General features: G+C 41.1%; 2 protein-coding genes across 7 annotated transcripts in view; one reads left to right on the top strand and one right to left on the bottom strand.

The window, feature by feature from the left end:
- The window catches only part of stxbp1a (syntaxin binding protein 1a), a 43,007-nt gene extending 28,410 nt beyond the window's left edge, over positions 1–14,597 (top strand). Inside the window, exons 15-20 of one of the 2 annotated variants that reach the window (XM_033647259.2) lie at positions 243–352; positions 577–678; positions 1,107–1,192; positions 2,882–3,036; positions 4,501–4,658; positions 11,876–14,597. In XM_033647259.2, the coding sequence (XP_033503150.1) occupies positions 243–352; positions 577–678; positions 1,107–1,192; positions 2,882–3,036; positions 4,501–4,610 (563 nt within the window). In that variant the 3' untranslated portion in view covers positions 4,611–4,658; positions 11,876–14,597. The remainder of the gene's footprint in view (positions 1–242; positions 353–576; positions 679–1,106; positions 1,193–2,881; positions 3,037–4,500; positions 4,659–11,875) is intronic. The other variant, XM_033647260.2, reaches the window with a different exon arrangement.
- A 63-nt stretch (positions 14,598–14,660) lies between these two features.
- The window catches only part of akna (AT-hook transcription factor), a 35,301-nt gene continuing 33,217 nt past the window's right edge, over positions 14,661–16,744 (bottom strand). For 4 of the 5 annotated variants that reach the window (XM_033647256.2, XM_078162407.1, XM_078162406.1 and 1 more), the window contains one exon: positions 14,661–16,027. In XM_033647256.2, the coding sequence (XP_033503147.2) occupies positions 15,772–16,027 (256 nt within the window). In that variant the 3' untranslated portion in view covers positions 14,661–15,771. The remainder of the gene's footprint in view (positions 16,028–16,744) is intronic. The other variant, XM_078162408.1, reaches the window with a different exon arrangement.

Here is a 16,744-nt window from a genome sequence, read left to right as displayed (position 1 = left end):
AAAGCCAGATAACTTCTTTGATCAGACATAACCTGACAGTTCTGCACAGCTATAATGATCTGTTATATTTAAGGATTGTATTGGAGGTATAAATGTCAGTTTTCAGTTTTAATAAAACAATTTTATTCTTTCACTCAAGTTACAAAAACATGAATTCCCTTTGATCCCAGAACGAGCTGAACATATTAAATGTAAACATATAATAAGATATAACCTGTGTGTGTGTGTCTGTGTGTGTCCAGGCATTACGGAGGAGAACCTGAACAAGCTTATCCAACACGCTCAGATCCCCCCTGAGGACAGTGAGATCATCACCAACATGGCTCACCTGGGCGTCCCCATCGTCACAGATGTAAGATCCTCACTGGGTGGTGCTCTTCTTCTTTTTCATCCTCTTCTCTGTCATCTCATTCAGTCTGATGTGCCCTCTTAATCTTTACTCCTCTACTTCTTATTCATCACGTTAGTTGCTATACAGTGTATGGACCAAATAGTGTGAACCAGATCTCGCTAATGCTTTTAGCTTTTTCCTAAAAACTTCTCTTTCATTTCCTTGTTTCTTTGTTCCTTCATCAGTCCACCCTCCGCCGAGGAAAGAAGCTGGACAGGAAGGAGCGTGTGAGCGAGCAGACCTATCAGCTGTCCCGTTGGACACCACTGGTCAAGGACATCATGGAGGTGTGTTTAACTGTTTTTGTGTGTGTTCAAGACAAAGAAGACCTTGTTTAACCTGCAGTTCAGCGGTCATATTGGATGATCACCACTTTTCAGTTTCACAAACGTGTACAATGTTTTTTCCTCAAGCAAGGCTCCAAAAACAACAAACTAATTAATCTAAGCGAATTATTTTTTCACTTTTCAGTTGACGTACATACACAACAATCTCAGTCAAACATCTGTTTTCCCAGCCTGGTTATCATCAGCTATATTTAGCTCCTTATTTGTGCAAAGCCAATTCTCCAATGGACCTCCATGATGGAGCACACGTGGTTGCTAAGAGACATGACACAACTGTAAAGCCCCTATTGAAGTGTGTTTGTGGCTGTGTGTTTAAGGCAGGCGTTAATGCTGACAAAGATCTGTTTTGTCTGTTTGTGCCCCTGCAGGATGCTATTGATGATAAGCTGGACACCAAGCACTACCCCTACATCTCCACCCGCTCCTCTGCCTCCTTCAGCACTACTGCAGTCAGGTACACACACACACGTGCATATATATTGTATATACATATACACAGTGTGGCATCTCATTGCGTGGTAAATCAGAAAGACAGAAATGGTGGTAGATCAATAGTAATTTGGGAAGGGATATGAACCTAATGGATCAATAGTTGAGAAACATTGAGAGCAGGGTGGTGATGTTGATGACTGTCAGGTTAGTGAGCCATATACGAATCCTTCTGCAAAAATGGGAGACATTACCGGAGCTCAGACATGCACATGACTTCTTCACATGACATCAACATAACGTTTTTAAAAGACAATACACAAACAATCACAGCTGGAATAATAATAAAAATGCGCACCAACTCAAACACCAAAAATAAGCAAGCTGACGTTAATACAAGTCATTGATATTTCCAACCACACTTGTGTGTGAGTGTGTTTGACGATTAGAGGGAGAGCTAAAGCTGCATTGAGCCACATGCGTTCACACTCCAGCCTGTGTGGACGTGGCTGCTGTGTATTGATTCAGCATCAGATCCTCTCCGGTTACAAACTGATCTGCCTCATTTGTTGCCCCTCCTCCACAAATACACCCAGTACCAAGGATCATATTAGGACACGTGGGTTAGTCAAAAGAAAGCTACACAGATGCAGATGAAACCTCTGATACTGCAGTTTAACCAACCGTCCATTATATCGGTGGTACAACATAAGAATAAGCATCACATTCTCAATTCAAATTATAACTACATTCACAATATCCGCACCTAAAACAAAGAGCATGAACTCGATTCATCAGCTGTCTTTATCAAATTTTAGAAGCTAACTTTTACCAAAAGCACTGTTTCTTTTCTGCCGTAGCTGTTAGTAATGTTCAGTTGTAGCACCAAGTGGATGATAATGCTCTCTGAGCCGTGTCTGCAGGCTGCAGAGCTTCCTACCGGAGTGTGTGCAGCCTCCAACAAGCCAGCAGCAGCCTGTATGTAGACTGAAAAGCAAATGTGTGTGTGTCTAACAAGCAAAAGTCAGGGTGAACCCTGTCCTATGGTAACTTCAATAACCTCGGGACTTGCATATCTTTTTGTGCATTTTTATCATGTCAGATTATTGTATCTTATTTATGTCAGCTAGAGCTGCAATGATTAGTTGTCAAGCTTATTATTGCCAGCTTATTTGAAAATCAGTTATGCAGTTTGAGTCATTTTTTTTTTTGTAAATTTTCTGAAGAAAATGTCATAGCTAGTGATAGATATTTGATAAAAAAATTGCTAGTAGCAAGCAAGAAAGCTATCACAAGAAAGTGGGGTAAAGAAACACCACCAACAAAGGACTAATGGCTAACATTTTTGAAAGAAATCTTTTTAATGGAGAAATGAACATGCATACTGAGACATACTAAGAACACTAAGAAGCACAACTAGAAAGAAAATGGGAGAAATGGACTCTATACAAGACTCAAAAAGACGACACTGGACTGGATTAATAATCAGTAGATACACTAATGTAAAATGTGTATTTACCCAAGCAGTTTTTGTTTTGTTCGCTCTTATTATTTTTCAACTATTTTATCATGCTCTAACTGACATGTCAAAGTCACAAAAATTGTTCTTATAAAGATTTAAGTGAAAATAAAAAAAAACCAATATTAGTTTGCCAAGATAAAGGAAAAAAACAAGCTTTAAAAACTGTGACAATATGTGCATGTTTCCTTTCAGTGCTCGGTACGGCCACTGGCACAAGAATAAGACACCTGGAGAGTACCGCACTGGGCCTCGCGTCATGGTCTTCATCATTGGCGGCGTGTCCTTCAGCGAGATGCGCTGCGCCTACGAGGTCACACAGGCCAATGGGAAGTGGGAGGCTGTCATTGGTGAGTAGTGCACCAGAAGGCGCCGCTGAGCGCAGGCCCAGATCAAGAAGGAGTGTTCATAGTCGTAGGTTTTGGCCGTACACCTTCAAGATGCACCTGTGACAACCCTGATGAGTAACTCAACACCCCCTGAAAATGTAGTGTTTGCTGACCTCCAGTGGTTTAACTTCTTACCTTGCTGAAGCATAAGATCACGTATCAGTGATGCTGGGTGTGGTCAGAGGTGAAGCAGCCTTGAAACCTACAACCTGAGAGGGGCAGTGAAATATTTAAGTAATACACAGTTTACCATTTTTTGTTATAGGAAGTGTAAAAGCAAATAAAACCTGTGTCCTGATTCAGGAGCCACGTCCTGTGAGACTGTGTGAGGTTTGACCAGCATGTTCAGACTAAGTTAGGTTTTCTGAGGGACACAGAAAGACAAAGCTTCTGCACCAGGACACAGCTCAAAAAAATTAAAGATGGAATGGAAGGAGAAACATGGGAGGGAAGTACAGGAAGTGAAGTGAATGGACAGTTGAAGCCAGAGGTAGAACTGCAAGTCTTCACGACACAATTATCAGTCTGCTTTTGTTCTTTAAACATGGGTCAAAATTAAATTAACTTTTGTCACCATAATGCCATTTTGTTAAAGAATGACTTCCTGGAATTCATTTGCACTTTGTTGAAGCGAGCATTAAGACGATTATACGAGAGTTTAGAACAAAACGATAGACAAAAAGTTGACAGTCACTGACAAACAACAAGCTAGACTTAATAAAAATAATTCAAACAAAATTAATTATGGTTTGATATTACAGGTTTACTAAGGTATGAAGATAAAAACTTTAACTTTTTAAATGCAGAATGACAAATCATGTTTTGCATAACAGAAGCCACCCACAACACAGCTCATGTAGGACAGCCTTATCTCCTTTTGGACTGTCGTGCAACCACATCATGAATCCCAAATCCTTCAACAGTCAGTTCAATGTACCCTTGTGTAAAGTCTGTGGAGGGTCTAGCTGCAGATAGCTGTTACAGCCTGCCTACTGTGTGCAATGTGTTATGTTAAATTAGCCCTTTATGTTATGCCCCTCTGTACTGTTTATTTGATGTCTTAAAGCTTCAGCAGCCAGTCTGTGTTCTAAATGGGAAAGTGTCCTGTTAGTTTTTGTTGTGCTCTGCTTCAGCTGTTGTCTTTAAAAACAACTGTTGTCTTTAAATTGCAGCCACGCCATGTCTTTTTCTGTGTCTCTGCGTTTCTTTGTGTCTGTGCAACATGGCGTGTGTGAACTGTCAGTGGACGAGTGTGTCTCTGCGTGTGTGTATGTATGTATGTGTGTGTGTGTGTGTGTGTGTGTGTGTGTACTGTACGACAGGTTGCTTGTCTTTTTTAACCCTTTTGTTTTTTGGAGAGAGTGGGGGAGGGGGCGTGGCATGTGCTGAGAGACGAGTGGTGAAGCCGCCTCTGTTCCTCCACAGGTTCCACCCACATGCTCACCCCCACCAAATTCTTATCGGACCTGCAGCACCCCGACTTCCGAGAGTCCACTAGGGTGTCCTTTGAGGACGCAGAACCCACAGCCGAGTGAGGCAGAGACAGATTGGGAGGGAGGGAGAGAGAAATCACACTGAAAAAAGTAAAGGCAGCCGCACAAAGAAGCCCTTTCTGAACCTTCGCAGCACAAGGGCTTCCTCCCTGTTCCTTCTTCTTCTTTGAACACCCAGCACTGTTTTATGTAACTCCACCCTACTGTGTCCCTCAGGGATGGGCACCCACCAACCTTTCCTCAGTGTGTGGATCGCTCCTTCAGGCTCTAGTCCCTGTATACTGAGAGTTAGCCAATCAGAGTGGGAGGCCTGATATTCAATCAGATTTAACATGTCTGTTGTACCTATGAGAAGGCTGAATCCAAATGTCCACGGTCCAAATCCACAACTCAACAAGTTAGCAAGATGTGGTCTTTCTGCGGAGAGCATCTGCTTCGGGTGCAGACCTCACCGGACTTCATTTGCAATGAGAATGTGACATCATTTTTTTCACATGGAAGAGACAACAAGAACAAAAAGAACTCTAAATATATGAAACATACAAATAAGATGAGATGCAAGTAATCTTGCATCATGTAGCAACTAAATCACCAGAGTAAATGTTGGCATTGTATGTTTCTGCAAACCACAAATACCTTGAATTTAACAATGCTGTGGTTAACGTGTGGTCAGGTTTAGGCACAAAAACCACCTGGTTATGGTTAGGAAAAGATCATGTTTTGGCTTAAAACAATGGTTCTAGACTGGTGGTTTGCAGTCCAAAAGAGGGTTGCAGGCCCATTCCAGCACAGAGCTTTTATTTTGAAGTGCTGTTTTCTGCTGTAGAGTGACTAACTAACGGACATCTACTTAACAGAGACAGCAAACTAGCTTGACAACATGGCCAAACACAAGTATGACACTGAATGTATTGAACTGTGGGACCTTCACTAATGAGTGGGGAGAAATATGGACCCTGTTGTTGCACCAGTTGGGAACCACTGGCTTAAAATCCCCAGTTTTGGTGGCACAATCCCACCTGGAAATGCAGCAGTGCCTCTGTAAAAAAACAGATGCTTTTTGTGGCACTATCACAGCGGGAAATGCAGCAGTGGGTAGCCTAAAAACACCCACGTTTGGTGGCTAATATGCTGCTGGAAGGCAGCAATGGCTTACTTATTTGTTGGTCTCAAGCAGTGGTCTGCAGCTTGGCAGGCATCTCACCTAGTTGCCCCACCTCCTGATGACAAAGTCAGCTCATATACATGTAATCTGAATTATGTCACTCGTAGAATTGTTTATATGATACCAATGAAATGTACACATTCAACCAATCCTGATTGCAGAAACTTACAATGCCAACATTTTTCTCTGGGTACTGGGCTGCATGTAGGAACAATATTTAACTATTCAGTATTTTAGAAATATGTAGAAGAAAAACTTAAAAAACAATGTGTGCTAGGCTCCTCTTATCAGGGGCGTATGTTGCTTTGCCATCTTGTGGCCACAGTGCATATGGCCGAAGTCCAGTGGGCCCAGTCTGGAGGGCCCTGGAGTCCACAGGGTGGATATTTGGATTCAGCCCACTTAAAGTCTGTGCTGAAGAGCGGCCATGTCTGAGGGGGTCGTGACCCCATCCCTGCTGCCTCCTCCCATCATCTCAGCTGGGTGGATTAAATCACCCCCCGACAGCCACCCAAAGGCCCTTTGAGCCTGTTGAACACTGACTCCAGATTTAATCTACCCCGGAGATCCATCTTTATCAGTTTTTACTGTCTGATTATTTTCCTAATTAACCCTTCGCAAAGACAATCACCTTGATTTGTTACTGGTTTTTCCACATACGGACAGGTCCTTGAGTTGATGTTGGATTTCAAAGAAGGATCCTCTCCTTTTTTCTCCTTTTTTTACTTGTGTTTTTTTTTTCTTTCTTTTGACTCCCAGTCCTCTGACTCCGTCCACGTCACTTTCTCTCAGTCCACCATCACATGCTCACATGGCTCATGGCTCGTCCGCAGAGGGGGCAAAATATTAGCAACAGATCACCTTTATTACAATAATACTCTCCGGGTGCTGACACACAGGGCAATTTTGGGGGCAACGTAGATGGAAATCAGTCAGGTAAGGTAACAGTAATAATTGTAGAAGAATTCAAGTACAGTTGCCCACAGAGTTGCTCTTTGTATCAGTGCCCCTCTGATGCCTTTCTGCTGACACAGCCTGGGAATGTAGCATTGTTCCACCTGATATGCTTTAGCAACCAAATAAAAAGTAAAGATGCCACACATGTCAAACAGCTGCCACTAATCCAACCCTCCCCAAATGTAGGAGACGCTTCCTGTCTTCCAAAACCCATCCTTTACACCAGTCACAACTAGCAGACAGTTTTCAGCTTATTGCAGAAACTCAGATACAAATACTACATTCAGTAGAACCTCTGTACAACTAGAAAGCACTTAAAGAGCACACACCTCCACCAAGCCCGGACACTCCTTGAAATTAGCTATTTTGATAATACACAAAATGTTTTAATCTGCTTCTGGGTCCAATTCTATATACACACAAACACACACACACACACACACACACACACACATTGACCATTTGTATATCAATTACTCAACTTAGCATTCAATTGAATTTATGATAAAAACGTTGTTTTTCTCTCTTGCCTCCACGGTGAACGAAGAATTCAGAAACAGAGAAAATTGTCGATCAATAAAAATAAAAGGAGTTTGCGTTTATCAAACAGCAAATCTATGTCTGTTTACAAACTCTCACACAAATAGGCATTATAATCCAATTCTCATTTTTACAGTCGTATGCTCAGTACTTCCCAAACAGACAGCTGTTTTTCCAATAAGGAGCTGAACTCAAAGTGAATCTCATCTATGTTCTCTTCAAAGCAAGACTCCATTGACCAAAACACTCATTTTATTTAGATGAACATGGGAACTGTTGGCTTACTGCTGTCTTGATTTGTTAAGCCTCGATTCCACTTCACACTTTCTGTATGGTTCCTTTGGAAACACTAATAACCCCTAAGACATGCTACCTATACCCTAGGTTCATTTAGCATTTCCACTGTAAACAGTTTTCTTAAATGTGGGCGGGGTTGTTGTATTTCCTCATGACTGGAGACACAGATGGAAGTCTGCACCTCGTTTATCGTCCACAGAACAAGGCTGCACGTCAACATTTTCAGATCAAAATAGAACAGACTGCAGTGAGAGTCTCTCTCTATGGGATATTTAAAAATAGCGGGTTTGTGCATTTTGTCCTTCTCAGGCAAGCTCAGGGGTTTAGATTTGCTGTAGCCCACAGGAACAATGCTTTGTGACACTTTTTTTCTCCAAATAGGGATCAGAATATATGGAGTTAACATAATCCAGTTAAATGTAATATAGATTTTTAAACGCTTGATGATCCACACATTACTAAAAGTGTGTGTCATCTAACAGAGACAATAAAAACTAAGAGAATGGTCAAGGTTGTCGTATTGATATTTAAGGCAGCAGCTCCTGTGTTCAGCAAGGTTAAAATGACTGTTTTGGTCATTGGAGTCTGGCTTTGAAGAGAGTATAACTCTTTGTTCAGTTACCCATTAGAAAGGGCTGCCTGTTGGGGTAGTGCTGAGCATACACACCAAAAATCTGTTCAGCTATTTCTTGGACCACGGCTTAGCTTCAATCAAATGTCACTGAATTTTATCGAAGTTTTTGAGAATCCTGCTAACTAATAACTATACGGAAACTCTCAAAACACAACCTCCTTGGCGGAGGTAACAAATAACCCACAAATAATTGCATAAATGTCCATGACCACCTAATCGCCTGTTTCTGTAAAGTATTAGCAAGGCTACTTTTCAACACACACTCACCAACTAAAGACTGAATACTGTAGACCTGGGCATCCATCTCATTCCCAACTAATCTGCTAAAGCGATATCGTTTACGAACCAACTTTTGGTTTTCTGGTTTTCTCAGTAAGCAGCTCTCACCATAAGCAGTATGGCCGCTCCCCCTCATACTGCTGCATTCAACACTTCCTGAGCAAAATGGCCATCACTTACTAAAACAAGTCTTTGTTTTTGTTATGCTATTTTGGTCTAAACCTAGCCATGTACAGCAATGTAATGGCGTTGGAGATCAACGTCACAGTGTTGTGTTTCTGTGGCATAAAGGCCCACGAAGCTGTGTGTTTAGGGAACAGCAGAGAAGCAGGCGAGGCCAGTCCGACGTTGACCTCTGTGGCCCACACTAAACCCCCACCCCCGACCCCTCGACCCCCGCATCACCAAAACGACCCAACTCGAGATGGGCTTGCCTCTTTCTCTTCTGTTTTTACCTCCACTTCCTGTTGTGACCCCTCACAGGGTCCAGTTTAGTTTCACTGCAGGTGAATGTCTTTGAGGTAAAGCAGCTAATCAAACCAAACAGGAGGAAACACGCAGCTTTGCAACAGAAACAAACCAATGAAGGTCAAATACTGTTGATGATGTTGGACAGGTGTGAGGAGTAAATCAAATGTTTTGTGCCTTTTTGTATGAGAAAAAATTAAGATGGCAGAAATTACCCAAATTGGCAAATTTGGTGAGAAGTTTGCTTTACTCCAGTCTAACACCTTTCAAGTTTTACTCTGTCTGAAATGTGTCTTCAGCTGTCAAAACAATCTGTGTTACCAGGGTTACTGAGTTTCACATTTTCACTCATATTTATAAGAGACAGTAGACCTAACTCTCTGGTTTGGGATTTCATGACATGTAGAGAAGATCTGCTTTTGTCTTTTTGGTGCTTTTTTTTTTTTTTGCTTTTCTTAAAAGTATTTCTCAGCTGTCTGCATGCTGTTTAATTAAAGGCCCACACGGTCATGTGCACATTTTCTAACACCTGATTGGCTGTGCTGTTTAGACAGGTTTGGTGTTGCAGGATTTTCTAGAAGCCCATCTGCTGTTTTTAGTTTTCAGATTCATGACAGTTGTGTGGCGCCATCACTGATCTGTGTGCTTCCATATTGTTTAACTGCATGTGATTTAACATGGATTCATGTCATGAGTTTTTATCTGGCTGTATGTTTGTAGATTTAAGGACTCGAGAGTTCTTGTCAGAGGTGGAAGATGTTTACATGGTACTTTGCACAGACAAATCAAGAGATGTGTAGATAAATGATTGGAATGAAATGAATATCAATTAGAAATAAATAGATATGGACAGTTGAGGTATTTCAGTCTGTCCAGTAAATCTAGTTTAAGTCATGCCTCTAGATTTGGGTTTTTCTCACTTTCAGATTAGTTAAGAGTACATGTTCTTCTACAGGCTGACAGGCGTCTCTCAAAGGAGCAGTGTGTGGGATTTAGTGGCATCTAGTGGTGAGGATTGCAGATTGCAACCAGCTGAAACTTCTCCTGGTTAGAATTCCTTTAGTGTTCATTGTTCAGGAGGTTTTTACCAAGAGCCGAATCATCCACAGAGGCCTCTTCCTCTCTAAAACTAACTGACCATGTGATTTAAACTAGTAAACACACTGAATAAAGTAGTTTCATGTTACAAATCAATGCTTCTCAAACACTATTTTGCTATTCGCAGACAGGCTGCTAACATAGCACCTGCTAATGTGTGCTCACCTTTTCTCTCTGATAACTTAAGATCTAGACATTGAGGAGGTTTGTTACGGGAGCAGAATAATCCGCAGAGGTCTCTTCCTCTCAAAAACAAACGGACCCGGTGGTTTAAGCCACAAAATAACACTTAAGGTGCTTTCAGACCTGGAGTTTGCTTGCCTTGGTTCAAATCAGGGATGAATTTTATTACAAAGTTGCATAATTGCCTAGAGTTGGTTCATGTTCTCACGGCAGCATTTACAAGCGGACCAGATCAAATGCCTTGTGTGAGAAAGCTGCTCTTGATTGGTCAGAATTTCCATGTGGGAAAAATCCAGGAAGTAAAGCAAACGTTGAAGAAGAGTACACTTGCAAGATAAATGTGACACTTTCTAATGTCACAATGGAGGGACAACTACGCAGGTTGATTTTAGCGCTGCTCATCGTGGACTATATTGCTGTCATTGTTCATTTTAGTCAAACCATACAGTTTGAAAACGAGGCGCGGCTCCAACTAGAAAACAATGTTTTGATGCATTGGATGTGCTGAATGTGCATATTAAGGCAGTACAGGAGGAGGCGCACATTAATAATCCTCCAGGACTGTAACATGCTCATGTTTAACCCAAACAATGTGTCATGTGACTGCATTTGGTTCAGATCCAGGTCGGAACACGTTCTCACCACAAACGAACAGCACCAGGGTTCGTTTGTAACCGGACCGAGACCACCTCTTCAAGAAGGTCTCGGTCTGGTTGTTTTGGTGCACACCTGAGTGTGATTGCTGTGTTCACACCTGCCCAAATGAACCGCACTTAGGGGGCAAACAAACTTCAGTTCTATTGAACCGAACCAAACACAGCAGGGCACCCTAGATGAAACAGTTTCACGTTAGAAATCAGTGTTTTTCTAATGCTGTTAGGCTCGTCACAGAGGGGCTGCTAACTTAAGTGGCCCATGTGAAAGCATGATGGGCCCTATCTAGAGCCAGTGTTTGGTTTTTCCATTCTGGGCTACTGTAGAAATATTGCGGTGTGACATGGCGGACTCCATGGATGAGGACCCGCTCCCTATGTAGATACAAACAGCTTACTCTAAGGTAATGAAAACACAGTGGTTCTTATTCCCATTCTGCCACTATATGCCCCTAAATCCTGCACACTGAACCTTTAAGTAGTAAGAAGCTTTTTTACGACCTCTTCTGTTCAAGGTACAGTATGCAGTTCTGGAGAAAGATAGTTGATTACTGAGTCTCATTCCCAGGCTTTCAACAACCGACGCTTTGGGTTGGTTTTAGGACAAAACCGCCATCCAATGTGACTCTCACTCTTTCTACAGAGTTGCACACTGACTCTTTAAAGTAGGACCAAGAAGCTGCAGCTGTAAGATGGATGTAGTGTGATAAAGAGTACTAGGTATCCCTGAGATAATGCCGTTTGTGCTCAAGTACAGTAACAGTACTCCCACCTTTAGAAATAGTTTTTAACTTCTTTGATCAGTTTGAACCTGCTGGCTCATTGATTATGATTTTGTAACTTTGGGTTGCTCAGCGCTTCTGTCTTTACGTTAAACATTATGTGAGACTGCCCTCATCTGCAGCACAGTAGGCATCATAGCAAGAGCTGAAAACACATTTTTCATCTGTTTCCTTCCACACGTGCAGATCTAACGCTCTGTTTGTGTGTGTGTGTGTCTCTGTGTGTGTTTTATGCATGTGCGTGTGTCCAGGATCGACCCACATCTTCACCCCCACCAGCCTGCTGGAGCAGCTCAAGGCAATGAACAAACCAGACGAGGAAGTCACAAGCTAAAATCCTCCAATCACATCTGTCTCCTCTTTACCCTAACCCCGCCCACCCCCCTCCTACCCGTCTCACCTCTGTATCCTTTACCCCCCAAACACCCTGCATTAACTGTGTATGCATCTTGCTTGAGAAGAAAAAGACATCTTAGAAGATAAAAAATATATGTTGTATCAAAGATTAAAACTGTTGCAAGTATTCTCATGTTTTACAATGGATGCAGCTAAATGAACTTATTTAAAGAGGTTTAAATATCACAACAGAAGGCCATTTAAAACTGAAAGTACCAAAATGTAATATTGTATGCTATGAAACCTGTGCAAAAGGTAGACACTTTCTCTCGTTTGTTCCTTTGGGTTTCCTCCTTGGTGTGAGTTTTATTGGAAGCGGGTCGAGGAGGGATGTGCGGTTTGAGAGGTCGATGTTGTAAAATATCTCATATCAGTCAACATGCAATATATAGGTATAAATATATTCATCAGAGATGAGCCCCACCCCTCAACCCCGCCCCGCCCATCTGAGATGTTCGTATTCAGTAGCATGCTTGGACTTGTGTGGACTGTTAATGTGTTTGTATCCATTGTGGATGTTCTGGGAGCCGCAGAGTTAGCACTTACTTTTTCCTAAGATGTTGAGATTGAATACTGCGCAGAAAACTTTTGTTTTGAGTATCGAAAACTGAACAGACACTCCTCTAACGTTATCCACGGTCCATCTGTACACTCAGCTACCAGTTTATTGGGTAAAACCTTGGCCATGTCAATCTAATTCCTTATACTCAGTTGTGTCTTTAAGATTTGGTCTACTATGATGATATAAATGTGGTGGCTAGAATGCGTCAGCTAACTTTACAAACAACGTCTTTTCAACCATGTTTTGATGGAAATATGATTGGACGGAGAAGTGGCCAGTGCTACAAGAATGGTAGACATGTATACGGATGCTTTCATAGTTTTTCATGGTGAGACTGTTGTGTATTCGAGCTAACTTCAGCAGCCGTCCACTGCCGACATTCCATCTTGTGAAGCGACATGAAGTTTGCCCCCGTTTATTTTCTGTGAGACATGAAGGAATTGTTTCACAAAATGTTGTTAGATTCCAGGCGATGCGAAAAGTTTCATCTCTGTGATGGTGCAGCTTCACAAAATTTGCTGTCATTGTTTATGAGAAACAACTGATTTGCTGCACAAAGCATGCTGGGATGCAGACCGAGCTGGGCAAGGAGGGTGAGCGTGAGTTTATGTGACTCGGTCGTGTACAGTGGAGCTGCACCGTAAAGTTTGACTTCATGGAAATGGGGGCAAAATTCGCCGGAAGACTCCATAGTGATTTGAGGGAAAACCAACATGGAAATGTGGCACATTGGATAAATATCCGTGGAGACAATTGCTGTACTTTCTGGAATCTCTCTTGTCTTCCTCCCTGGTGTCTGGGATTACAGATAGAAAAAAAATCTGAGTGCTGCTTGGCGCCGTCGCTGCCTGATGTGTACCGGAAAACCCAATTTGTTCTGCGCATGTGGGAAGATGGTTGGGGTTAGGCTTTGACCTCGAATGGTTAAGGCCAGGACGGCCAGTTGGTCAGTGGATAGGACCTGAACAAATCGGGTTGCTGATATGGATTGGATAGTGACAGCCACCTTTCCTTATGAGCAAACTACTGATTCTGACACGTCCACAGGAATAGCAAGATATGGCCGAGGCAGTGTTGCCCAGTTTGTCCGCTCAGTGTCTGATACTCAAAACCAAAGTTTTCGCTAACATATTCATTTAAAAAGTCTTGGTTAGGTAGACAGTCGAAAGAGATGTAACTCTGTACAAAGCCAGAATCATCCCTCCTCCAGCTGCTGAGACTGTAAAGTATTTACTTGCCACAACCTTTTTCCTTTTCTCCAGAGAAACTTCACCTTTTAATGTCAAAGGCCATTGCTTGCTGATATTTAATGAATAATCTTAAAAAGGGCCAGTTGTATTTCAGTATTGTATCCTGTCAGATTAAGTCTTATCATTGGTTAGTAACGATGTTTAATTGGGCCATGCACTGAGTAGTGTTGTGTATGCCATATGTTGCTGTTTTAGTGTCTCACTGTTGACTGGTGATATTTCTGACTGTGAAGTAGTGATAACTTTTCCTTTAAAAAAAAAAAAAGTCAATGTGAAGCCGCCGTGTTTGTGATGTTTTAGCTGTAGCTGTTAGTGGTCAACTCGGAAAAAGAACTAATATCTATATTTTTTGCGTCTGTTTCCTCCTCTGGTGCAATGTAAAAACCCTCCAATGGTGAATGGCTTTGCAAAAGACAAAAAAACAACTTAAATCCACCCTTTTCACTTTTATTTCCTCCCTCCCTGCCCTCTTTCCTGGCCAAACAAGTTGTATATTGCACTATAATGCATTTTCTGTGATGCAAACGCTTGACGGTGTCCATTTTTTTTCTATTATTATTTGCTGTTGTATAGGGTTTACTCTGTCAGATGACTTGATTTATATCAGAATTATTTATCAGAGAAAAAATAATAGTGATGCATTAGTCTGTCCTAAAACTGTTTAACTTATTGGGATTGTATGTTTGCGAGTGTTGAAGCACAAACAATACTTCCATGTGTACCTAATATGTACTAAGGCTGTCTAATAAATTGGCTTCCATTACAGTAAAGACTCCTGTTTCAATACAACTTTAGATTTTAAATTGCAAAGTATTCAGACACCAAATGTTAATTTTCACCTTTTATTTGGCTCCTTAGGGACACTGAAAAGACTCCCTGCAAAATGTAAAAAAAGATCTACAATTTACAAAATAGATGGTACAAAAAAATATTAAATGGACAAAAAACAAAAGCAAAATTCACTTGAGCATCCACAGTTCTACAGTATATGTATACAAATACGATTCTTAAAATAATCTGTAAAAATAGTGTTATTCCTCTGTTTGTGTTGGCATTCCCTCCTGTATATAGATCCATATTTGCTGGTGTGTGAATATTTGATGCACATAAAGCTGGTCAGTTATAAAAAAAATTTGTCTGGCTCACACAGCTACGCTTGCAAGTTTATGATAAAATACTGTACAAAATTTAGTTCTAAAAAACATACAAACGTACGCAATAAGTTAAAAAAACAAGCAGACTAATTTTGAGGATATCCAGCATCTCAGGTTCACACGACGATGAGCCACTGACCATTTATGAAATAGATTCATCATCCAGAACTAACGCTGTCATGACAGGTGCAATGAGCGAGTGCATTTCATTTGTAGCGCACAAGAAAACAAAATGCTTACCAGTATATGGCAACTAAAATAACACTGAAATCCTAAACTTATTTTTGTTTTGTCAAACAAGGAAAGATCTGAAAACAAACAATTAATAAGCAAAGTCACATGTTCAATAAATAGCTCAAATAAACTTGTTACCATTACAAGACAGTTGTAACTTCTCATTTCTGATGATGAACCTGTTGTAAAAGAAATCAACATGATCAAGAACATTTTTATCAAACTGATCTACAGTACTACATTATTAGATTAGATTATTTCAATGTATGCCAGCACATCGTTTGAGATTATTATTTTGACTGTTAGAGAAATTCATGTTCATCCACCTGAGACTCAAATGTCGCCATAAAAGTACCTTTAAAAACAATGGTGTAAACAAAGCTTCAGTAACAGCTTCTTTTTCAAACACAGGATCCAAACAAAAGTTACGAAGAAAAGGCTTTAAGATTTTTTATTCTTGAATGTGTTCTCGCTCCCTTCAGCTCCTGGTGATGTTTACGGCCTCAGTGTCAGGTTAATGCTGCTCAGTCTCAGCTGCCTGTGAGGTGAATTCAGGTCTGAGTCAGGAGCTGCTGGTAGTGCAGTCCAGCAGCCAGGGAGCGAGCCATATGTCCAGAGGTGTGTTTCATGTGCCGAGCTGCTCTGATGGCTCTGTTAAGAGAGGAGTCCATGGAGCTGTCCGCTGAGCGCTGCTTGTCGGCAGACAGGGAGCGTCTTGTCCTCCCCCTCACCTCCCCGCGACCTCTGACCCCTGGGGATGTGCCAGTGCTGTTGCCAGGAGAAACGTAGAGCGGTGGTGAGAACAACCTATAGAGAGGGTAAGGTTGGTGACAAATAAATGAAGTTTGACAGGTCAAATAAAACTTAGCATGACAAAAAGTAAGTACAATTTACTTAGTTTTTAAAGTAGCTTTTGTAGTTTGTGTACAAGTGTAACATATAAATTCAGTTTTTTCTCTGTACCAACAGGAAATTACAGAATATGTTCTCTGATGCATGTCGAACTGCAAAGTTGGATTGTCAGCGACAAACTTCACAAAGAGAAAGAAATGTACACGATGTTTCAGAGGTACTGTACTTATTTATCTGAGAACATAACCATGATTTGCTTCATGTTTTGCAGCTGTGAGGAGCGCCTGAATTGCCAGTCATGAGAATCATTAGTATAGAAACTTACATCTTTTTGATTAAAATTAAAAAAAGTGACAGCATGCCATGAAAAATGGCCCAGGAATTATCATACAAAACTCATAGTAAAGTATGCCATTAAAATGTGTTTTAAAAAAAAAAGTTATAGTATAGTATGTTGTCCAAAACCATGAAAAAAAGTCATAGTATAGTATGTCGTCCCAAGTCATGAAAAAAGTCATAGTATAGTATGTTGTTCCAGATCATGAAAAAAAAGTCATAGTATAGTATGTCGTCCAAAATCATGAAAAAAAGTCATAGTATAGTATGTCGTCTCAAATCATTAAAAAAAGTCATAGTATAGTATGTCGTCCAAAATCATGAAAAAAAGTCATA

Source organism: Epinephelus lanceolatus, chromosome 19, assembly GCF_041903045.1.
Source record: "Epinephelus lanceolatus isolate andai-2023 chromosome 19, ASM4190304v1, whole genome shotgun sequence".
Taxonomy (NCBI): Eukaryota; Metazoa; Chordata; class Actinopteri; order Perciformes; family Serranidae; genus Epinephelus; species Epinephelus lanceolatus.
This window is presented reverse-complemented; position numbering and strand designations above follow the sequence as displayed.